Source organism: Nanorana parkeri, unplaced genomic scaffold (assembly GCF_000935625.1).
Source record: "Nanorana parkeri isolate BGI_ZX_2015 unplaced genomic scaffold, ASM93562v1 scaffold532, whole genome shotgun sequence".
NCBI classification, from domain to species: Eukaryota; Metazoa; Chordata; class Amphibia; order Anura; family Dicroglossidae; genus Nanorana; species Nanorana parkeri.
Window position 1 is genome coordinate 308,283 of NW_017306800.1, and position 26,018 is coordinate 334,300.

A 26,018-nucleotide genomic window follows, 5' to 3' on the forward strand; every position below is an offset into this window, starting at 1 on the left:
AAGTCAGGGTGTGTGGGGGTGGGGGGGGGGGGGGGGGGGGGGGGGGGGGGGCATTTAGCATCGTACTGACACAACAAGAAACATGTCTGTAGAGACATAATCAGTTCCATACTTAAGCATCCAGAAACACATGAAGACATACAATCAGTATTGATACAAACAGAAATGAGCACAGAGACACATCAGTACTAGTGATGGGCCAAACAGGTCCGAGTTCGGTTCGAATTCGAACTTTGAAACACCCAAAAAGTTCTAATTCGAACTTGAAATCAATGCAAGTCAATGGAGTAGAACCTTGAAAACAATTGTCCCCTTTAAGAGGGCTTATTTGCAAGTTATTGGCCATAAAAGGTGTATGGGGATCCGGGTACTGTCCTAGGGGACAAGAATCAATGAAAAAAAAACGTTTAAAAAAAATACAGTTTTTAAAGGAGCAGTGGTTTTAACATCACTTAAAGGGTAACAATAAAAATGAAAAATCCCTTTAAATATCGTGCCTGGGGGACCCTTTAAACTGCCTGTAAAGTGGCAAATCTGTACAATGTATAGAACCTGCTGCAGCAAAACTGCCATTTCTAAAGAAAAAAAAGAAATTTGTTTTTTTATTCTTAAAGCGTGCAGTTCCCCCTCCCAAACAATACCAGACCTTTTAGATTTGGTAGGAATGTTAGGAGGGACCAATTTATTTTTTTAAAGATCTGGTAGGAATTTTAAGGAGGAACCCCACCCCAAAAAAAGCTTGGGGTCCCCCCTAAAGTTTCCAACCAGACCCTTGATCCGTGCATAGGCCTGGCAGGGCCGGTAAGGGTGGGGATGAGCGAGCACCCCCTCCCTCCCAAACCAGGCCACATGCCCTCAGCACTGGGAGGGTGCTTTTTCCAGTGTCGCCCCTGGAAAAGCACTTTGTCCCCATGCCGATGGGGACAAGGGCCTCTTCCCCACAAGCCCTAGGCCGTTGGTTGTGGGGGTCGGCAGGCAGGGGGGCTTATTTGTATCAGGATACCCCTTTAATAAAGGGTACCCTGATTTGACCCCCCTCTTGTGAATGAGTAAGGGGTACTTGTACCCCTACCCAGTCACTAAAGTGTTAAATCAAATTGTAAATAAAAAGACTTTTGAAAAAATCCTTTATTTGGAAAAAAAACAAAAGACATGTTTTTGACAAGTCCTTTTATTAAAAATCTCGACATCCAGCGTTGTCCACGACGACAACGATTTGACGAAATAAAAAATAAAACAATTAAAAAATAGATAGAAATAATAATAATGTAAAAAACGACCTGCCGCATAATGGCAGATATATTACATACACATATTTTGACAGATGCCAGTAACATATAAACATTTGGGCAGAGCTAGCAGTGGCAGCTAGCTCCTCCCAACTGTTAACAGTTGCAACAGGGTGAGCCATGATTGGGCAGAGTCATCATTACTTTGCCCAATCATGGCTCTCACTGTTCTCTGTGCCCTGATTGGGCAAAGTCTTGCAAGCCTTTAGCCGATTAGGGCTTCACAAGGCGCATTGCCTTGTGTGGCGTCCAGTGGCCGAACAGACCGCCGAACGCCTTTATAGTTCGTGTGTTCGGCAAACACACGAACTAGCGACATCTAGCGACATCGAGCCTAACCCTAATCAGGACCATAGTGACACAACTAAAAATGAGTTCACGGCACAATCAGAACTGTACTAATGGAACTAGAAAGGACTGTAGAAACATAATCAGTTCTGTACATGTACATCAGCATATAAAAATTCTATAAGATTTTAATAACTAAGGGTAGTTCTACTTAATTCTAAAATAATACTTTACATCCAAACTCTCTCCTCCAACATTTTACACTTACCTTAGCCTGCAGTATACCTTAGAACTTGCCTTATGGAATCAGGAAGGAAATGTGGAGCAAATTGAACCACGCTTTACGGGGGGGGGTTGCCTTCCTCTGGATCAACAGTGGGCACTTGTGGGCATAGCATTCTGTTTAGGCTTTTCTTCTTTTTTTCATATCTCTATAAGTTGCACTCGATGGACTTGTGTCTTTTTTCAACCTGACTAACTATGTAACTTAACATAGCCTTAAAACTTACCTATAACCCCAAATGCTGAAACTAAATCCTGATACTTTTCCCTAAAACCTAACACTAAACCAATCCCTGCCCGTAACAATAATTTAACCAAACGTAAGCCCTAACATTCAACTAGCCCTTGTTCTGTATACTCGATTTGTCCTGCAACAGAAACAGTCATATTGAATCCTCATAATCTTGGTGAGAGTCCATTGGTGGCCATTCAGGACCAGTTTTCACATCTTCAAAAAAAAAATTAAATTTATTTCCTTCTACATAAATGCACTGTGGTGCATTTAAAGTTGTAGATTTTATTTCATGTCTACTGTTGTCTGCACTGGTAACATCTTCATAATTTAACTCCTCAGCCCAGCATGTCAAAACTGGAACATGTGAAGTTGTGGCTCTTCACAGATGCTGCAATAAGAACAAAATAGAAGAACGTTCACAAACAGTGAAGTGCTCCTGTTTTCCAGGACAAGTAGCAGGAACAACAAGAGCTACTCCCTCCTGTGTTGATGGTATGTCAGACAAGTGTATAAAATTGTTTTATTAATACTAAATTTCCAAATACTGGGATACCCAAAAATGAATATTTTACTATATCTGTGAGTGCTCAGGTATGAAAACCTGCTAGGCAATTACAAAAGTGTCAAATACTGCATGTTACAACTGTGGCATAGGATATCTGGGAGGAGGGACACACCAAGATAAGTTATCCAAACTGTGATGGTATGATATTCTTATTGGGGTGCCCAAGTAATATAAAAATTCACATGTTGGCTTACCTCACTCTACCTATAATTTGATATCTCTTTTAGGGGGATTGGCCCTTTGAAGTTCATTTAATTGTAAAACATATAACAACCATACAGAAAAGCAAAGTGAGAATTGTCTTTAGAGACACACAACTAATATTGACCGAGATGGTTTATTTAACAAGAGATGTAAGAGTGACAACTGATGATGATTACTATGATTATTTCTGCATGCTGTTTTCTGTAAAGCTGAGTGTACTGAATCACAAATCAAGTGCATCACTATTTCAAATTTGCAATCCATTCTTTAGGGTAAAACCTGTTTGCCCTAAAATATGTTTGTCTCACTAAACTGGTCTTTAAAAATAATCAATTTACCCTGTGTATCCAACATCGTACTGCTCATGGATCTAGAACTGGGGCCGTTTTAAAAGTCCTACAGGGGCATGGTTTGGGGAACAAGACATAGATGCCTGATCCCTGAGCTCCAGTGCCCTTGGGGTTAAAGCACAAGCTGTTCTCTGCTTCGATCCACTATGGGAAAGTGCAACCAAGCCACTCCGGCTCCCAAAGCACACAGGAACCCCACCAGCCAGCTGGGAAAGGGCCTACCTCACCTGACCACAAAGTCTATTCACAGATGTTTCTGTCCCTCACTAAGGCAGCCTCTCAGAATCCCACCAACTCCTAACTCTGGAGGACATTACTCTATTTGCCTCTGACATAAAATCTACCTTACCAGCAGCTATCACATACCTGCAAAGGGACCTTCTGGTAATGTACACACTCCTAGATGGCATGATTACACCATGAGAAAGGAGGAACTAGACTATAACAACATTGCAGCAGGCAAGTACCAATCATACATTCCAAATAATTGATTTTACTAAGCACCTTGAGGACTTGAATAACAATGGCTGATACCACAACAATAGAGTGGGAGGTGTTCCAGAAGTGTTTTTGCCAGACCAACGTTAGCCAACAGTGCAAGCAATTTTTAACAATTTCCTGAAGATAATAACACAATCTCTCATAGAGTTTGATTGAATTCACAGGGTCCTAAGACCACAGGGTTCTCCTGAAGACCCTTCCAGAGACGTTATCTGTTGTTTAAGCAGCTACTCAGTAAAAATAATAAATCCTCAACAGGGCTACAAATAATGAGAATGTAGCAGAGGTAAAATAGTTCCAAGACTTATCTCCTATCAACTTCAAAGCACTAAACCTTTAGGACTAGGTCACTTTAAGTGCTTAGACTCTTCCAGTGACCGTGGGAACTGAATGGAGTGCCAAGGTTACATAGCATTGGTGAGATTCTTCCTCTCTGTATTGTTTAAACAAACTTTTGAAATGTTCTTACAGTTAAGTGTACATCTCTCTTAAGCAATGGGAGCTAACTAGTACAGACAGATCTGATTAGTGTTCAGAACATGCGCTACTAATTCTTACAGCATCTACAGCATGAGCCTGGGAACTCCTGATGGAATGCAGAGGTACACCAGGATTAAGAGACATAATACCTCTTGTTACCATAGCCTATTTTATTAGGATGTCAGAGCACATAGCATCAATGGCCACATCAACTCCTCTGCATACACTTTAAGACCAGCTCTTTGGCTGATGCTACATATTAATTGTGCCCGCAAAATCGTTTGAAGTATAAACGTTCTACTTTGCTGACATGGTTAAGGCCAGAGACCTACCTTAACCTTGCAAGTGCAAGTACCATCTTTGACCTTGTTCTGATGCTGCCCCAAGACCCCTGCCTACACACAGACACCCCTTAACAGACTGGACCTGCTGCAAGCAACTTTGCACTGGTGTGCAACTTCTCAGGATATGAGTTATGTGTGCATAACAAATCTCCTTTTTATTAACTCAGGCACTCGGGGTCTTTGGACCAGTTAGATTAATTATCTGTCTCTTAGAGCTCCGACATCTGTAGTTTACAAATGATTCTACTTTTTGGACTAATACTTATTACTTCCAGCAAGATGTGCACAGGACGTCTGCCAAAGAGATGCCAAAGATAAAGTACAATGCTTCTCACATGTTTGTTCAGTCCTATATTGTAGTTGATGTGCTTGAGACCTATACATGTGGGTGACTCCAGTGTTGAACCTAACTGGATGCATGATTATGTAACGGCCACCGCCGTAGATCGTAGTCGTCGGGAGCCAGCAGCCAGCCGCTTCTCGGATCCACCGCTGCGTTCCATGGTGGAGCGCACGCTCGTCACGTCCGGGTTCGGAGGCCGGGTGCGTGCCACCTTGGAGCGCGGAAGTGCGCCGATCCATTCGGCGACTCCTCCCCACTCCTCCAGCACTATATAAGCGCCCAGATGAGACAGCATGGCGTTCCACTATTGAGCCAGAACGCCTGCTGTCTCCTGGGACCCTCCATTGCCTCCAGCCTACGCCTGTCATTCACCCACTCTGGGACCGGACTCCAAAAGGACCCCCAGCTCTTCCCATCCACTTCAAACCCTCAAACAGCAAGTATTCAGTGCAGTTGCACACCCTTCATAGAGACTATATGCTATATCACCTACACCTGTAAAGTCTTGCTACTCGCTGGGAAACTGAACCATTGCCTGTACTAACTTGTGCCCTCTCTCACCTGCTACTCAGTAGTTCCCAAATTGACACTGGTGCTCACGGGTAGGGCTTATGCAGGAATAAACCCGCTCTAAAACCAGATATTATTTAATTTGAGGCTGTGATGCAAGAAACCCTAACTCTCTGTTAAGTTGAGAGTAAAACCAGGGTTTCACTGCCTGAGAAGCCTCTGCAGTTGCGATCCACAACCCCCTCACCCATAACAGGCATGACAGAGAAGGATGAGATCGCCCGATGGAACTACCCACCTCCCTAGATGACCTAATTCTGCAATCCGTTTCCATTGACCGCCGTCTCCGCGAAAGAAGGTCGGAACATGCTTACTCCTACAATCCACCTCCTCCTAGGAGATCCAGATCGCCCCATAAAGACGAGCCCATGGAAATAGGGGCCATTCGGGGGGCGCTTTCCCAGGCCGAAAAGGAGAGGAGAAGAGCCCGCAACCTATGTCTGTACTGCTCATCTCCAGACCACATGGTCTCTACCTGTCCACTCCTCAAAAAGAAGACGGAAGGTAACGTTTCACATATTTGCAAGGTGAACCATGGTGAACCCCTCTCTAACCGGTATATTCTTATCCCTCTCTCCCTACAGTGGGACCATGAGAGGATCACCGTTGACGCCATGGTGGACACGGGGGCTTGCGGCAATTTAATTAATTCACAAATTGTCGAAACCAATAAAATACCACTCATGCTAAAGCATAACCCTGTGTCCGTCACCTTTATTGATGGGTCTACATCCTCCTCAGGCAAAACAAATGACAAACGCACTCAACAATTCATCAATGGTGAACCCCTCTCTAACCGGTATATTCTTATCCCTCTCTCCCTACAGTGGGACCATGAGAGGATCACCGTTGACGCCATGGTGGACACGGGGGCTTGCGGCAATTTAATTAATTCACAAATTGTCGAAACCAATAAAATACCACTCATGCTAAAGCATAACCCTGTGTCCGTCACCTTTATTGATGGGTCTACATCCTCCTCAGGCAAAACAAATGACAAACGCACTCAACAATTCATCACCAGCTATACAGTAAGGTGCACACGAAATGGGCTTTGAACAGTAAAACAGTAGAAAGGTATCATGGCACACTCACAAACCAGCATGTAAAAAAACTTGTCTCACCACTAAGGTTAATAACAGAGGTTTGGATACACGTCTTCTGCAGAAAATGTGAAAGCCGCACAGCCGCGCCAAGGCACCTCTTATAGTGCGGTCCTAACTCTAAACTATGAGAGTCTCCATCTTGGAGCACATGGGGCAGAAGATTTCAAATTGGGTGCAGGTTTGTCAGGAGGAAGCCCAACCTCCTTAAAGGCACAGGGACACACAAGGGATCCCGCAAATCCAACATCTACTAGTCCTTCACCCAACCAAGTGGTCCTCTCAATGTACCCATATTCTTCTACCTTTTCCACACGTTGTTGCAGCTTATTAGCCATTCACTTACTCTGCAAAACCTCCCCAAAGGGTGGACATGCTCATGTATGGCCAACACCATTCCCCACTAAGGCAGACTGGTCTTTAGTTCTGAGTTCTTCCTAGCCGTAGAGTATCACGTTGGGGTACCGGAGAAGATCCCTGATTTTTTAAGTTCACTCTTGGCAAATACCATATTTCCATCAGTTTGTTCTTGCTTCTTCCACTTTTCTATGACTTATGCTCTTTGCTTCTCTCTCCCCTCCACCACTTTTTCTGCCTAGGACTCCTTCCTTTATCCTTCTCTTTTTCTTTTTTCTTTTCTATAGCCGCCCCTCCCCACCTATCTTTTCTTTCCCCTACCCTTTATCCTTGATGTCCCTGAATCTGAGAATCCCTTCCCTTTACTATGCTTCCATAGGAAGCAATAAAACTTTGAAATGTATTTTCTATCAACACCAAATGTATTTTTTATCAAAGGACTAAACACCCCAGAAAAAAACCAGAGAGTAGATTTCTGTTTTTAAAGGGGAAGATCACCACCTAGCAAATCACATTAGCTAATGTCTATTGTCCCAATGTAAATCAAATTTTCTTTTTGGTTAACATTTCTGATGAACTCAGTGCCTTTGCATACAGCCTGATTGTGTTGGAAGGAGACTTCAACTTATTGCTGGATCCTGAATGCACATTAAGAGGAGAAATGATTGCCTATTCAGTAGCTTAAAAAAAACCTAATCAGTGACAGGATAACTGATTGTTCTATCCTGCAATCATAAAAAATCCCAAACAAAAACCTTGGACAAGCTTATTACTAAAAGCTCCAGTCTTAAAATCTTCCACAAGCAATCTCTTTTAACTAAACATACAACCACCTTGTGTATTCCACTTTTGCAATCAAAATTGAGAAACCCCTCACTATATGTTTGTTATGTGTTCCTATTCACACAGCATATCTAAAAGTAATCTTTTAAAATCTATTTCTTACCTTTTAGGTATCTCTATTTTGAAGGTCTTTGCAAGCTTCTCTCTCAATTTTAGTAACAGGAAACTCTGTCTGTTCTAATAGAAAGATTTGGGGCTGGCTGAGCTCCCCCTCAGTAACCGGACTTTACCCTTTGTGAGGACAGACAGTCCTGCTCATCTAGTTGATAAGTGTTAATGAAATCTGCCAGCACAGTATAGACAGGGTTAGTTATTTGAAACAAAACTCCCCCAACCCTCCCAGTCAGTAAGAAGTAAGCAGGGTTTTTTAGTCCTGGGGTTAGCACAAATAACATCTAAAAAAAAAAGGTGAACTGAAAGTTATATGTGATTGGGAACATCTAGCAAATATAGAGTAGGTTCTATTCTAATTTGGTTGCAAAAGTGGAAATACACTTTAACTCAACTATGCAAATTACATAGGAATTATGTACATAGGAATCAACTATGCAAAGTGCAATAGGAATACATAGGAATTTTTTTTAGAGGCCCAATCAAAACCAATGGTCTTCTTAAGATCCAATATATTTTAGGAACAAAAGTAGCAAATACTTGGCCAGGGCTCTGAAGAAGTCTTCCCTATATTCCAATATATTTGAAGTCTGAGACCCACAGGATCAATGTCACCAAAATCCTAAGAAAATAGCACAACTCTTTAAAAACTTTTATTCTGCACTTTACAACCTTCTCCCAACATGGCTCACATGCCTGCCAGTAGGCAGGATATTATTCAGTCTTGCTTAGAAAAATACTATCTACCCTACCTAACCACAGAACAAGTGTCAAATCTTTAAAAAAAACACCATTTTTGTTTGCACCACTTGAATTAAACCCGGTAAAAGACCTGGCTCAGGTAGGGTTATGACCCAGTATTACAAACCACTTACTGACAATATCTTAACTCATTTTCTGGGGATCCTAATGCCTTGATTTGAGAATAATATCTGCCTCTATCCCATCTTAAAGCACACGTTACCATGATTCCAAAAACTGGGAACAACAACACCTATTGTTCCAGTTATTGTTCAATCTCACTGCTTGGTGTAGTTAATAAATTGAAAATAGTGGCCAATCGACTACTAATACATATCCCCTCTCTTATAAGCTTAAATCAGGTGGGTTTCATATTGGGTAGGAAAAAAAAACATTCTATCTTGCCCATGATCTATTTGGTAATATTTCCAATTTAGAAAGTATACCATAGATCACAAACAAAAGCAAATTTCTGTTAGACATGGCTTATTCGCCTCCAGATCTTTGGAAACCGTGTGAAAAGGAGCTACACCAATGGCTTACAGACACCCAATGGAAAAAATTGTACATCCTAAACCAAATCTCTTTTATCCGCACCCGGTGAAATGATTCAACTTATAAACTTTTGTCTAAGTGATACAGGACACCCTAGAAACTCCAGCTCTACCCAGTGACTTCAGAGAAATGTTGGCAAGGATGCATTGAAGTGGACTCTATTTTACACAGATGGTGAAAATGCCCCAAAATTGCTCCCAATTAGGACATGATTCAGCAGATAATGGGCCAATCTCATCCTTCAATGCACAAACATATCCTACATGGCACTCCCCCTCACCATCTACTTACTGAAAACGGTAAAATCCCTCATCCCTTCACATTGGCAAAGTGACAACCCCCATCTTGGCTGAATGGAGGGCTTCAGGTAAAAGTTGCCAAATTTAAAGAAAGTTGAAGCGCTATGGCCCCTGAATCCCTGGATGCATAGAGAAAAATCTAAAAGTTGGCTCCTAACCAAATTTCAAACTAATTGACATAATACTACTGTGGTTCAATATTGCAGGAACTGACCCATTTCTCCTTTGCTCCCTGATGGATGGGTGTTGGAGGTTGACCTGGATCCTCCCCGAACACCCTTTGTTTCCTCCCTTCCTTTCTTTATAGCTCCTTTCTACTATAATCACTCTCTTTTTGGGATCCCAGAATCTCCAGGCACCATTGTTCTTTGCTATTAGCATCATACAGTGTTGCTTTAATTTACTTTTCTCTTACTACCAGATGATGCCCTACCACTTGGGTACCTGGTGCCAATGGCTGGAACAGGCATGCACACATCAATGTGTGCACGCCATGGCCGGTGTACCAGAGCACCTCAGCCCGATGCAAACACCAAACTGCTTCTTATGTTCATACTCAAGAGCAAAAGCGAAAAACTTCCGGTTCCGGCGCCCAATGGGTTAATTGCGTCACCCTCGGCTCCGTCCCGACGATCTAATCAGCAGAACCCACACCCGCAGCACACAGGCGCTAAACGCCCGAAAGTCTCTCCACTCACCCCCGCAGGGTATGGAGAGATATCTGACCAGATCGCAGCCGACGAGACGAGCTATTCTCCCTGCTACAGCCGGAGTCAGTGACAGTGCCACATCCAAGATGGCGGATCCAGGAGATGTACAGCCTATGTCCCTCACTGAGGCTGCTGGTGAGTCACCTCATATGCCTCTCGCAATGCCTATTGATTATCAGGCACTGGCATCCTCAATGGCAGCTTATCTGAGACAAGATATTACATCTACCATTACTGAGGTAATGAAACAGCAACTTAGTGCCATTAATACAGCCATTGAATCACAGGGCACACGTATACAGGCTGCTGAGGGCAGAATCAGTGAGGTAGAGGACTAGTTACATTCTATGAGAATCACTCATAGACGTGACTCATAATCTGTACAGCTACTCATGGATAAGATTGACGATTTGGAGAACAGATCCCGCCGCAACAATTTGCGCATTGTGGGCCTCCCAGAATCGGTGCCACCAAAAGACCTTGTTCATTTTTGCTCAGTGGTGATACCACAGGCTCTGGGCCTCCCCGCCGCATGTAAGGTGGAGCGCGCACACAGATTGGGCCCGCCAAAGGATCAACAAAAACCCAGACCGGCAATTGTGCGCTATCTGGACTTTGCTGACCGCAACCAAATTTTACAGGCTTATCGCTCTCAAAGGCATCTACTGGCTGGGGGCCACAAACTCCTTCTCTTTGCCGATTATTCAGTGATACTGTCAAAACAGAGGAGGTTGTTCTCTGACATTTGTCGCCTCCTGGTGGACAAACGCATAAAGTTCACTCTCGCATATCCAGCTGTGCTCCGCATTACCTCGCATGATGGTCGAGTGGAATCTTTCAATTCACCCAAGGAGGCTAGAAAATTCGCGCAAGCTCTCTGTGAAAAACCCTCATCCTCTCCGATCAAGAGCCCCCCGCGTAAGAAAAAAGCCTGAGCTGGATTGGAAATCCGCTTCATTCAGAGTAGACCACGGGTCGGTTTTATTAAGCAAGCGCCCTAATGCTGCGGGTGTAGAATGCTTAAAATGTTACTTACACATCATATAGTTGATTACAAGTTGTCACCCAGGTGACTTTATATAGAGATATTAACCCATTGCTCAGGGACGGAGCATTTACAGTTGTTGGTGTCTTAGGGTACTATGACACTGGTTTTGTTTTTTTGTTTTCTCTATTGGTGGATTGCATCTTTGCATAGGCAGAGTAATGCCCATCAGTCTTTGACACATCGTTGGGAAAAAAGGAAGTCGCTCAAAAATAACGTAGGCTTCTTATTGTTCTTTCTAGTTTTCTGTTATTGTCAATTTTTTCTTACCCTTTTCTGGAGTGTGATCACACCTACTGCAATGGGAGGATCAGCACGGGGCCCTCCCCCCCCATCCGGATTGTTTTGTCTACATTACGAACTGCAAGACTTCGTACCTATGGTATGGGACATCCAGGACCTGGAGTGGCGGGAGTACTGGGACGCTCGCTTGCCTCCATTATCTACTCTCGCTAATACAAGATCCTTTTCATCTAATTCACGTAATTCTCTCATGGGATCCCCCTTGAAGATAGTGACATGGAATTTTAAAGGTCTCAGGTCACCACAAAAACGGTCACGGATCCTTCGTCACCTTAAAAAACTTGGAGCAGATATTGCTCTTCTTCAGGAAACCCATCTACACTCAGACGACTTCTTTAGGATGAAGCGATTATGGGTTGGCACAGTAATAGGAGCCCCCGCGAAAGGCCGATCTGCTGGAGTCCTTACTTTAATACATAAATCCCTACCACACACAGTATCTCATCACATAGCAGACCTGCAGGAAGGTCGGTGGTCTCGGATCACACTGGATGTGGGAAACAGCTCACTGGACTTATGGAATGCATATGCTCCCAATTCTGACAGCCAACCCTTCTATACTCAATTACTGGACTCCATCGTCAGGAACCCCTCGAATCACCGAACCCTGATTGCAGGAGACTTTAACGCAGTCCCCTCACCCGGGGAGGATCGGATGGGAGAATCCAGCACCACCAAACGAGGCGTCAGTGCCCAAGACAAACATATGGATACCTTTTTACAGGCCAGCAGTTTAGTTGATGCGTGGAGATTCCTACATCCCTTGGAAAGAGATTTTACATTTTTTTCAACGGCACATAATGTCCTCTCCCGCATTGATCTCTGTTTGGTATCCCCATCTTTGTTGCCCAACATCCAAGCAGTCACGATTGAAGCCATGCTCATATCGGATCATTCTCCAGTATCCATCTCCATCCGCAACCTTGATATACCTTCCAGACCCATCACCTGGAGATTTCCCGCCTATCTTCTACAAGATGACTCGTTCAAAGAACACCTCAAATCCTGGTGGCATGAATATTATGAACATAACTCTGTACATCTTGATGACCCTGCTCTATTTTGGGAGACAGCTAAGGCTGTTCTCCTTGGTAGGATCCTGGCATTCGTTACTAGACGCAAAAGGTTTACTAAACAAAGATACACGGCTGCATGCGCTCTAGCCAGGGAGGCCTACCTTACATATAAAACCTCATTGACCCCACAAGACAGGCTTCACTGGCTACAAGCCAAGCAGCAGTGTGATCATTGGGTCGAACAATATGACCAACAAATAAGATCTATAAAGGAAGTGGAGCTGTTTAAGTTCTGGAACAAAGCTGGCAGGCTTATGGCGAATTTGGTGAGGGGCCCAAATCCGATTTCTCACGTGCTCCATCTTGCTGATACGGAGGTCAGGATTCACACAGATCCCGGAAAGATAGCGGAAATATTCAGCACCTATTACCAGAACCTATATAAGGCTGACCAAGGTAATTCGCGAGGTGCAGAGTCGTTCCTGGGCTCGATGTCCCTGCCATCCCTATCCAGCGATGACTTGGCAATGCTCAACTCTGATATCACTCTGTTGGAACTCCAAACTATAATTAAACAAGCCCCCCTCTCCAAGGCGCTGGGGCCTGACGGTCTATCTTCTGAATTCTTTAAGATACTCTCAGAGGAGGTTTCTCCTCACCTTCTTACATTGTATAATCATATATTGAAATGTGACCAATATCCCAAGACTTTTCATGACGCATATATACGTTTGCTACCTAAGAAAGATAAGGATCCATTGTTCCCAGGATCCTACCATCCTATCTCCCTACTAAACCAAGATGCGAAGTTTCTGTCTAAGGTCATGGCTAACAGGTTGTCTTGCATACTGCCTAAACTAATTTCTCCCAATCAGGCGGGGTTTGTATCAGGCCATTCGGCCACATTGAATATCCGCAAGACACTGCTGGCTCTGGAGCACATACGATTGCATGGTCATCGGTCTTCTCCGTCTCCGGCAGCGCTGTTGGCATTGGATGCGGAGAAGGCCTTTGACAGTGTGAATTGGCAGTGGCTATTCATGGTCCTTCGTCGGGTGGTAATCTCGGGGCAGTTCCTACATTTTATCGCCAAGATTTACTCATCCCCTAAAGCACAAATTTACACCTCCACGCACCTTTCATCACCCTTCCCCCTCCATAAAGGTACTCGACAGGGTTGCCCACTTTCTCCCCTGTTATTTAACCTAGCAATTGAACCACTCTCCTTATCCTTCTCCTCCCCCCAACTGTACACAGGCCTACATATTGGAGACACAGACATCAAATCTATGTTATTTGCAGATGACATCTTACTTATACTGTCAGAACCCAAACAACAAATTCCGGGATTAATCCATCATATCCAACAATATGGCACGTTCTCCGGCCTTCGAATAAACTTTGACAAGAGTGAACTTTTGTTCTTCTCCAAGGCAGCCGCGACTGAGGCGAAGTCTTGGGCCCCTACTCATAAACTACAAATTAGAAACCACTGTTTGACATACTTGGGAATTCGTATTCCTCGCACTCTTACGGACCTATACAATCTTAACTACTCCCCCATTCTCAAAAAAATTATTGCTGAATTGGCTGCATGGCAAAATCTCCCACTGTCAATGTTGGGTAGATGTCATTTAATCAAAATGGTGAGCTTTGCTCGCCTTCTTTACCCGATACAGACCCTACCCCGACTTCTTAAACACAGTGACATACGCATGCTCAATACGGCTTTCTCCAGGTTCATCTGGAGAGGTAAGAAGTCAAGAATCGCCCGTAGGAAACTCCAATTACCTAAATCTGAGTTGGGGGCGAACTTACCCAACATATGATATTATAATTTAGCCAGCAACTTCCGTTACGTGAGAGACTGGATACACGGGACCTCCTTCTATACCAATAATTAACCTAGAGGCCCAACTAGCATCCCCATGGTCTCTTGCTGGTTTACTTCACACTCCGTTACAATCGCTCCCCCCACACTTGAAACACCCTACTTAAAGACACCATCATCACTTGGCGGGAGGTGAAAAAAATTGTGGGACTAAAGGGAGTAGTATCACCCTGGATGCATATTACCTCATCTCCAGTGTTCCCTCCGGGTAGGGATTCAAAAGCATTTCACATTTGGAAACGCATGGGCATTCATTCCATACATGACCTACTCTCCCCTCAAGGCTCCTGCATGTCCCAGAGCGAACTTTCCAGAATCCGCAACATACTACAACAACATTTCTTACAGTACAAACAAATTTCTAGTTTCATTGCCAAGCATCTTTCTCCTCCTGCTGCTAATACTTCCATGCTAACATTTAATCGGCTATTGACCTCCCCTTCCTCTAGGATGTCCCTATCCGATATTCAACAGCTTATCCGTAACAACGGCCTACAGTTCACAAGCCACCCATTCCCAACCTTTGTCCGACCGTGGGCCTCTTTATTAGGACTCAGTTTAGAGGACACATATGATAATCTCCTCCAGGGATGGAGGAGGGTGTGCAAGACAGTGGTCTGCGAAACTTGGAGGGAACTCCAATTTAAAATAATCCATAGAGCGTATTATGCTTTTAACTTCACTCCCTCGTCCTCGGATACTGGCTGGCTAACCAATTGTCCTAAGTGTGCAGCCCATCGCCCAGATCTTAATCATTTACCCCTGGACTGCCCCTCTATTCAAACACTGTGGTCCCAGTTGCTAACTTACATGAACTCCATTTCTCAAGGGAGCAGGGACCCACAACCCGCTCTGTGCCTTTTCCATGTTGCGGATCCCATCATATCCCTGTGGGAACATTTTTGTCTCCTGGCAACCAAAAAGGCTATCCTAAAAAATTGGCTTCTAAATACCACCCCATCCATATCGGACATACGCGACATTCTTTTTCGACTCATGCTTATTGAAAAATTGGACACCAAATTTAACCAGATACGCACGGGAAAATTCTTTGCCACATGGTCCGAATACTTAGTCTCTGAACTGTCCCGGGATCAACTTAAGGATATCATGTCTGCTTTTCAATACACCCACTGGTATCTCATGGCCAAGTTAGATGGCTCCCTTGGAGCTCTTGATGTATTATGAGACCTGACTTCTCATCAGTAGGTACCGCGGAACACATATAGTGCACCTTCAGCAGTGATTGACCACCCCTGAAGTATACATTCGTAATAGTTACATACATCTGACCTTTGACATTCCACACTATGTCATTCATCTTTCATCAAAAATGTTTTCTGTCCCTTTAGAATCTCATCGAATCCGGCAATCCATACCCCCATAGGGTATACCTATGATCACACCCCCTTTTTATTTTTATTTTCTTTCTCCTTTCTTTTTTCATACCTCCCCTGGCACCTATCTTTTCTTATTTTTCACATATATCCTTCTTCCTCTTTCGAATTTTGGTTCATATTTCCTTCGGGAATTATCGATGCATTACATGACGTGTTTTTTTTCCCAGTGAATGAATACAGGGGATAATGTCATTCTTGGTTATGTATTGTCAATGGTCAATGTAATACCTATAGATGACATCTCCTTGTTGCTATATGCCATGTGTGCAGATGTTATTTCTTATATGTACATTGTGCCATTATTGGTTATGGAAAATTTAATAAAGATTTATATGCTTAAAAAAAAGAGCAAAAGCATGTGCAGCGATCCGTGCGGCAGTTTTACTAGGAACACCAGCTGGACTTTCCTGACATTAGGTCTCTACAATAGTATTGGCTTCTTGTGTAATTACAAAAATAAAGATTTAAAAAAGAATTAAGCCTTCACTTATTCACCGTATAAAAGGTTAGATATTTGACTCAATCTGCAAGAATCCTCACCCATGCACAGTTGACCTGTTTAAATGCCCATTCAGTAGTAGAATACATCTCTCAATGATTATTCGGCTGTAAACAAAAAGTGAAAGATAATGTATACTTGTATCTTTGGTCTTTCAGCATCTATTGTGGAACAGAAATGGTGGTGTCAGATGCAGCCGTGTCTTGAAGGAGAAGAATGTAAAGTTCTACCTGATCAAAAGGGATGGAGTTGTGCCTCAGGTACTAAAGTGAAAACAACAAAGGTAAGTTGTAGGACATATATAGATGTGTTGATTGAATGAAACATGCCTTGCATTGTAGCAGCTTGTTATCTAAATTGAAATGTTGGGAAAAGAGCTCAATATGCTACAATTTAATCGTAGTAGAATAAATAGGTTTTGTATTATGATTATATAATCCCTAATAACCAATGCTTAATCAATGCACCTCCAGGTTAGGGTTAAAATAACAATGTTATTCTGTTGTTACTGAGTAATTGCAATGTGCTACAAATAGGGTGGCTATCAACAAGAGATTACAATTGCCTGTATAGCTTTATCCCTATTTTTCCATGAACAGGTATCATAACTGACTAGGTTGTAAAATAAATGAAACTCCCTCTGTGCTCCCATATACCTCCTTAAATAGAGCTACTATAGAGAGGTCAATAAAGGTAACATTTACAAAATAAAGGTTACAATCGATAAATAAGACTTAGCTATCCATTTATGGGCACTGTTTGGGGAGCCTATATATTAATAACTTATCAGGGCATAGATTGCAGCACTGCATCATTGGACCTAGTTTTATTAGCTTTCATAGCACCTTTTCCATGTTTTTGTTGCTGCATGCACACTATCTGCTTCGGATATTTAAAATATTCCAGTATTATATGTATTTATGACTTTTAAGTTTTTGGCTGTGTATTGAAGATTTAATGGCATCCTATGTTAAGGCTGTACAGCCTACTTTGCTGAGTGTGAGTTTGCATAAGCCTACAAGGACTTGCAAAGCACTATGAGTGTTCATTAATCCATATTACATGCTATACTTTATGAGAGCATGAATCCTCATTGACCTATACCATTTGGTGTGTTCACTCCACCTTAAAATGTATTATGTACTATATTTTTGCTAAAACCATACCAAAGAAGCCAGTAGATTCTCTTTAAATTAAATTACTTTTACCTAAATCTATTTTTTCTACATTATTTTGAGGCACTACTTTGCACCTCTGTTTTTTCTTAATGTCAAGAGCAATTTTTACGTGCCAGCTATTAATTGAAAGAAAGAACCAAAATATTGTTCTCCAATTTGAGCAATAACAGTTTTAAAACAACTAGTGTTACTGTAGAAACCAAGTACAAATGATCTTCTTTTTAGTAACATTGCAAATATATATCTAGTGAAAAATATGGAAACATACTTAGATATTAGCTAAAAAAATGTGCATTGTATTTAATGTGATGCTATAAATATGCAAAATTATATGAGCAAAAATATAAAATATATACGATATATATATATACGAGTCGGGCCACGGCACACAGGTAAGAGTATACCCCACAGGCTTACCTTGTCCCTGCAACATGCTGCACACTGAATTTGCAGCCTCGATTCAATCACCGCTTCCATGAGGAGGACACCTCTGACCTAGATGAAAGCTGTTTTTCCCAAGGGGACACCCTTGCTCGGGGCCGAGTCTTGGGAACTTCCCAGGGGAGAGAGGCTGAACTCCCCCGAGGCCATCCAGAACTATATGTATCCCTATTCCTAGCAACTAGTGTATAACCCTGTCCTAGGGGCGACAGGAACAAAAAAGACTGGGGAAGCCGTCAGGAGGAGGGGCTTTTATGGAGAGGGTTAGGCCTTGTTTAACCCTTTTGGTTCCTGTCATCTAGGGGTAATTGGAGCTAAAACCCAATGGTCAGCGCTGCCATGGATATGGCCAGGAAAAAGATTTTAATCTGCTTTAAAGAACTACAACAAAATACAACAAAACAATATTGTTATGTTTTTTTTCTGAATGAAGAGTGTAACAATTGTTATGCTCTTAACAGTGGCCGCTGTCAACACTTGCCCTTAATACTTACATAAGGTTTTACAGGACTTACCTTATATATACAAGGTCTTTAATAATAAAAAAGCAAGTTTTAACTAATTAAACTATTAAGTATTTTTAACACGTTTTATACATATTACAATGGCATATGTTAATGAATGTTCAAACACAAATATATTCCTTGACAGCAGTATAAGTTGCATATGTTCTTAAGTGTTCATAAGGGGAATAACAAATAAAAATGTCCCAGGTTAAATTAGTAACTGTTTTATATTTGGTCATTTTATTTTACGGTGAAAGAAAATAGCTCATTTACACAAGTTATATATGAACCTTAACTTAACTGAAATGACTGCCTTTCTCTGCTGAGAATTCTTCAATTCCCAACCATACTGACTTTAAAACACATCATAATTTCAACAGCCGGTTGTGCCTCTGGGGAATTTTGATTGCACACCAGTGACTGTTGTTTCCGTAATGATGATGAAAGTGTGTTCTGGTTTTAGTAACAAATAAGGCATAAAGAAATGGAATAAAATGAATCCAATAGAGTATGTCTCATAAACTGTGTTGGGCTGTTCTTAGAAGCTTAGATTGATAAGAACATATCATGCATAACGGAGTTGAACTTACTTCAGTAACAAACAATTCATATGTTTTTGTATTTAGTATTGACAGGGTATCAAATTCCCAAGCAGCCATAAGAAAGAGATGTTTTGCACCTGTCTGGCTTATGGTAATGAAATGTGAACATATTGCAGTGTTGTTCCTTCTAAAATCACAGCTTCATATTATATGAGATTTTCACATTTGCATAATAGGTGTCAGTGATGTTCAAATAAGATTTAAAATGTGACTCTAAAAAATAGCATCGGAAAGTATAGATATAAGCAAACTTCTTAAAATGTAAAAAATAAATTTATATTAACAAGTTTTTTCACTCAGCATTATCCTTCTCTCTATATACCAAATCTATATACAAAAAAAATGTGCAGCAAGATGGACTCTTTCGATCCCCAAGGATGCATACATATAAATAAAACAAATTTTAAAATACTTTGTTCATACTACAACTAAAACCACATATTTAACATTCTCCATTTAGAAACAGATCCAGCGACGGATGTTAAAGCATTAGCAAAGTCCTCTATATTATTAAACCCCACCTAAAACACTGCCTACCGACAATAAGTACAGCACCAATGTTACATCTTAAAAATCTTATAAGGATGACTTATATCCATCATATACTGTGGGGGTTATTCACTATTGAGCCGAAGGATACAGCCGTAGTTTCGGCTGATCATTCGCCTCTCTTCGGCTGCCGGAGCCCTTCGGTTCAGTTGAAGCAAAGGGCTTTTGTACAGGCTATTCAAAATAGCTCGTACAACAGCCAAAGGCGGCTGAGCGGCCAACTGAGCCGAAGTTACAGCCGAAGCAGGCCGGCCGTTCTCCCCGCAAAAGAGAGCTGGGCGGAGCCAGCAGTGATCTCACAGCTGGCTCCACCCAGTTGTAATGACAGATCAGCATCCCCAAAGGACCTTGCATCACTGCCGGCTCCACCCAGTTGTTATTCATTGGCTGGCACCTGCTAGAAGACTCTAGCAGGTGCCGGCCAATAGGAAACAGTTGGGCAGAGCTAGCTTTCACTGCTGGCTCCGCCCACTTGGTTTTCTTTTTTTTGAATTGTCCTATTTTGGATCATTTTTACGGAGGTACTGAGCAGAATAGCCAAAGCGAATGCTATTCACTCACTGCCGTTGAGAATAGGGGCGAACGGCAGCTGGTGAGCTACCAGAGCTTCGCCACAGCTGATCCAGATGTTGGATTAGCTGAGTCAAAGCCCCTCTGCACTTTGGCTCAGCCGAATATGCAGAGCATGTTCGTCTGACCGAAGGCAGCCGTACAGAGCCGGAGTGAATAGCCGAACCTCGTTGCCTTTGGCAGCTTTGTAAATAAACCTATTGTTACCATTGCATACATATATTATTCAAAACAAATAGATATAAATACTTCATGCGTTTATTAATGTCAAGCTGCCATACTATCATTTAGATGGCCCATATAGGGGCACACAGATAATGAAAACCACTGCCCAGCAGACCATGTCATGTGACCCATTCTAAAGTAATATTATATAGGTCAATTTCAGTACCATATAGACAACACCTAATTAGTAACTATATAAAGAGTATTGCACTACCTGTAGGGGAATGATCTCATGAAGACCCATATATTTGTAGTTTTACGTGTATTTAAATGTAACGATTCCTGAAGTGTGGGGAGGATCAAAACACTTGGTCCCAGTTGAGAAATTGTTCTGCCAGAGTATAGAGTCTAACAAAGGCAAAGCCATGCCTTTCTAAAGTTAGAAATTGACCTTAGAATATATCACTCAATAACTATTAACTGGTTTAAATAAATAAAGTAATACAAAATAATTTATAACGTATAATTTATAATTTATAACTCAGCCTAAGAGTACCAGCAGATGGCAGTATATTCAATACAATAGTGTAATTCCATGTTGGATTAAATCCTAGCAGAATAAGGGAACCAATTCCTGGACAATGGATCAAATGTACAGTTTCCACATTTATATTTAAGTGTCTGATGCATAGGTCTATTCACCTCCCCACCTACAAACCAAAGACAGAGGGAGAAAGCCACAACAATTAAAATTGTGATGGTCCCAAAAGTTAATAAACAGCATATATATTCCCTTTTACAGTTCTTACCTCCGAAATGCCCAGTTTGTGTCCACCTCTTTTGGGGTCTGCAATCTGAACCAGTCCACCATGTCCATCCGGCACCTGCACCTCACCTCTTATGTGCCCCTATCAGGAGAATGCCACTACTGCAGATGACACCATGCCCAATATGGACACCCAGCTACATGAACCATGCCCCTGGATGGGCAGACAGAGGGGGATGGCCCCAATGTGCCAGTACAGCTGGCAGGTTAAAAGATTATTTTAAAATGTAGAGAAATCTCCCTAATGAATTTACAGATAGCAATAAATAGACTGATAGACTAACTAACACTAAGAATAGACTTACTTCTGTTCGAACCATTCCGATGTTCACTCAACTGTATATCCTCAAATTATCACTGGATTCATGCTGACACTGTCCTTCCTTCTGGAGGGTGGCTACTTTTGTTCCCCATGGTCCCTGTGTGTGTTTTAAGCTTGTTCCTATGATGGACTACAATCTCACGCTTAGTTTACTAATTTGCATTGAGATTGTAGTCTATCACAGGAGCAAGCTTTCACCAGTGGCTACTTTACAACACAGACAGGGACCATGGGGAGCAAAAGTAGCAACCCTTCAGGAGGAAGGGCAGTATCAACATGAATTCAGAGATGATTTGAAGATCTACACCCAAGTGGTACACAAATAAGCTATATTTTTGTTCATAGTTAGGGCACTTGAATGGATTGTTATGGTTTAACTCTTGAGTTTAGTGTCACTTTAAAGAATTTGATTTGTGCATTGTCTGTGTTTCAATGTCATGTTTTTGCATTGCTATATGTTCCCCATGGCATTGCCTAACTTACTATGCTTGTTTCTTTTTTACAGTAGTTTACCAGTTAGCCCTAAAAATGACCAGAATTTAACAAGACTACCCGCCCCCCATGAACTTTAATGGTACTTGCCTTTAAGATTAGGTTCAAATGCAACATTTACCAAACCCTTATTGAATCAAACCCTGGCAGATTCGCCCATCACTACTCACTCTATCCAAAACAAAAACGTGTTACTTGGAGTTCTACCTTATTTAAACATAGTTACAATAATAGTATGGTAAAACAATAAAAAAAAACAGTAATTACATTTTCTAAAACGAATAACTTTAAAAGACATATTGGTAGGTAACCATGCCCAATATGGACACCCAGCTACATGAACCATGCCCCTGGATGGGCAGACAGAGGGGGATGGCCCCAATGTGCCAGTACAGCTGGCAGGTTAAAAGATTATTTTAAAATGTAGAGAAATCTCCCTAATGAATTTACAGATAGCAATAAATAGACTGATAGACTAACTAACACTAAGAATAGACTTACTTCTGTTCGAACCATTCCGATGTTCACTCAACTGTATATCCTCAAATTATCACTGGATTCATGCTGACACTGTCCTTCCTTCTGGAGGGTGGCTACTTTTGTTCCCCATGGTCCCTGTGTGTGTTTTAAGCTTGTTCCTATGATGGACTACAATCTCACGCTTAGTTTACTAATTTGCATTGAGATTGTAGTCTATCACAGGAGCAAGCTTTCACCAGTGGCTACTTTACAACACAGACAGGGACCATGGGGAGCAAAAGTAGCAACCCTTCAGGAGGAAGGGCAGTATCAACATGAATTCAGAGATGATTTGAAGATCTACACCCAAGTGGTACACAAATAAGCTATATTTTTGTTCATAGTTAGGGCACTTGAATGGATTGTTATGGTTTAACTCTTGAGTTTAGTGTCACTTTAAAGAATTTGATTTGTGCATTGTCTGTGTTTCAATGTCATGTTTTTGCATTGCTATATGTTCCCCATGGCATTGCCTAACTTACTATGCTTGTTTCTTTTTTACAGTAGTTTACCAGTTAGCCCTAAAAATGACCAGAATTTAACAAGACTACCCGCCCCCCATGAACTTTAATGGTACTTGCCTTTAAGATTAGGTTCAAATGCAACATTTACCAAACCCTTATTGAATCAAACCCTGGCAGATTCGCCCATCACTACTCACTCTATCCAAAACAAAAACGTGTTACTTGGAGTTCTACCTTATTTAAACATAGTTACAATAATAGTATGGTAAAACAATAAAAAAAAACAGTAATTACATTTTCTAAAACGAATAACTTTAAAAGACATATTGGTAGGTTAAGCTCTCAAAAATGAGAAAGTAAAATGTAAATGGTTTTAGAAATAAACATCTTAGAGTGTAAATGAACATGAAAACGTCTGCAGGTTTGTTCCTTTGAGAGATGCCTGACATGATTGTTCTGCAATTATATAATTGGGTAATCACTATATCCCAAGAGATTTTTTGTAGTCTCTATTCTGAATATAGTTTTTTGATGAAACACCTTCTACTAGGCCACTGAAATAATGTGACAAGACACCTGCTTTTCTAAAGGAAAATGTTGCATTCAATAAAATGTATAAACATACTTATTTTAAGAGAATTAACTTCATCTTCAATAAAGCAATGTTTAGAGATTTTACCTCTATCATTACAAAAAATGCTCCAGATTTAGTGACAGCTGCCAATGTCCCAAATTGTTTGTACTCTCAATTGTTTGTATGCTCAGTGTGAATCAGATTATTTCATTTTCTCCAGCAGTGAATGTCAGCCTCTCTATATCTCTAGTAAAGTGAATGTGTAATAAGCATCCTTCCCCGGGGTCTAAATAAGAACTAACAGCTGTAACTCTACCCCTGTTGGTGCTGCTGCAAACGATGGGTTCTCCTATTGTTTTTGCGAATGACTTACCCCTCAACTGGACTGACATTACACCAACACACCAATAAAAGATGAATTAACTTTGATAAAACAAATGTCAGAAAGACCTACAGAGAAGTATTGGTTGAACAGATCGAACAGGAGTTAATAGATTAACAGAGGTGTCATACAGTAATACAAGGAGAAATGGTCTTAGTTTTCTTTACCACCAGTGAAAGACCCTGCACTTAGCAAACAGAGAGCAAATGGAGAAGGACACTGCAGACAATAGCAATAACCAGCAAACTATGCAATAAATATTCCCAATATAAAGTTATGACGCAGCTAGGTACACTGACCCAACTACACCATTCAGATCCTGACTAACCAATGACTGTTAGAGCAAATAAATGCAAAATCTGCTGGTAGTGGGGCACATTAACCTGGCATTGCAAGCATCAGCATTTTAATGAAGGTATTTGTTATCCTAAGGAGGAGAAACTTTGACTGAGGATCCTGGGGTTACTGAAGCTATGAACATTCAGAGGACTCATTTAAAGAATTATTTTGGCAGCAGCAAGATCCTGCAGTAATAAACAGGTTGATTATACACAAAGGGTGGCCAAAGGCCTCTCACCACTCAGAAGCCAACGGATGACCTGCTGACAGCAGTCAGTAATGTATCAACTGCCTTAGACCTGGCTGGTGGATTATTAAGCCAAACAGCCCAGGCAGGATGCAACACAGAAAACAAGATTCCCCAAGCTAGGTGATGATGGCTACGTAACAGTAGACATGTGCGATTCGTTTCGTTCCGAATCGAAATTCGGACGAATTTTCAGAAATTCGGACATTCAGATGTATCCGAATTCCGAATTACAGACATAACGAATGCAAACGAATCCGAATTTCCATTTCCGAAATTCGGTAGCGTTCGTACGAACGTTCGTTTCGTTTTCTGTTCTTATTCGTTTCTTATTCGTTTCTTATTCGTTTCGTTCGTTGGAGCAAAGTGACATTAGAGAAGGAGAAAAATATTTTTTCCCCCTCAAATGTCACTTTTGCTGCAAACGAACGAAACGAATAAGAAACGAAGAAACGAATAAGAACAGAAAACGAAACGAACGTTCGTACGAACGCTACCGAATTTCGTCCGAATCCGAATTCCGAATCCGAATTGACTTTCACATCCGAATCCTGAAAAACGAAATAACACAAATCCGAATTTAAAATGAAACGAAACTAAACAAATTTTTTGGCAGTGCACATGTCTACGTAACAGGTCACTCCATACCAAAATGTCTCTGCACCACTGGCAAGTCTGCTGAAGGTCAGGTGAAAGGACACAACTTACTGGGGCTCCCCTCTCTAACCTGCACCCTCCTTTCAAGTGTCCTTGCGCTTCCCTCTCTGTCTCTCCCTACACCAAAGCCTTACTTCTCACTGTCCACACATATCCAGCAAGCCTGTCCATCAATGCCTGGGCTGTGGGTTTTAAGGGTCTGCCAGTCAGGGCTACAGAGCCAGTCAAAGTAGACTGGAAACAGTTAACCCAGGAAGAAGGGACACACACATTGCAAACCCTGTATTTCAGAAAAAATTACATGATGGCTACTCACCTCCAGAAATAATTAAATGAGCCAACACTTGTCCATGATGCACACTGTGGTCAAGCAGCAGCAGCTCCTATTAAATGATCATAGGAAGTTATATAAACTTATGTTCTGTACTGTTTTGGAGGCCCTTGGACCACTTTAATGCTTGGCATTGCTTATTTAAGATTATTGCTCCTTGTGCAATAATCTGAAATAAGCACCACCAAATCTTTTTCCTCTATAGTTCTGGCCAACACCATACCCCCAATATTGTACTCTATCATAGTATTATTTTTCCCCAAGTTCATTTTTTTAAATCCATTTAGAAATGTTGAACTGCAGATTCCAGCAAAGCCAAATCATGTTCCATGTTACGAACACTTCTATGAATATTAACCCTATTGTCATCAACAAAAAGTAATGCCTTACCCACCAAATCATCAGTTCTACCACCTACAAACAGATTAAATAGAACAGGACTTTGTACAGAGCCTTGTTGTACACCACTAATGACTGGTCTCTGTTCTGAATGAACCTCATTTACAACCACTCTGATATATATCCTATAG

General features: G+C 41.6%; 1 protein-coding gene across 1 annotated transcript in view; it reads left to right on the forward strand.

The window, feature by feature from the left end:
• Positions 1-26,018, forward strand: part of FAM19A2 (family with sequence similarity 19 member A2, C-C motif chemokine like) — a 212,381-nt gene that overhangs the window by 184,865 nt on the left and 1,498 nt on the right. Inside the window, exons 4-5 of the mRNA XM_018561595.1 lie at positions 2,434-2,586; positions 16,483-16,607. Of these exons, the coding sequence (XP_018417097.1) occupies positions 2,434-2,586; positions 16,483-16,607 (278 nt within the window). The remainder of the gene's footprint in view (positions 1-2,433; positions 2,587-16,482; positions 16,608-26,018) is intronic.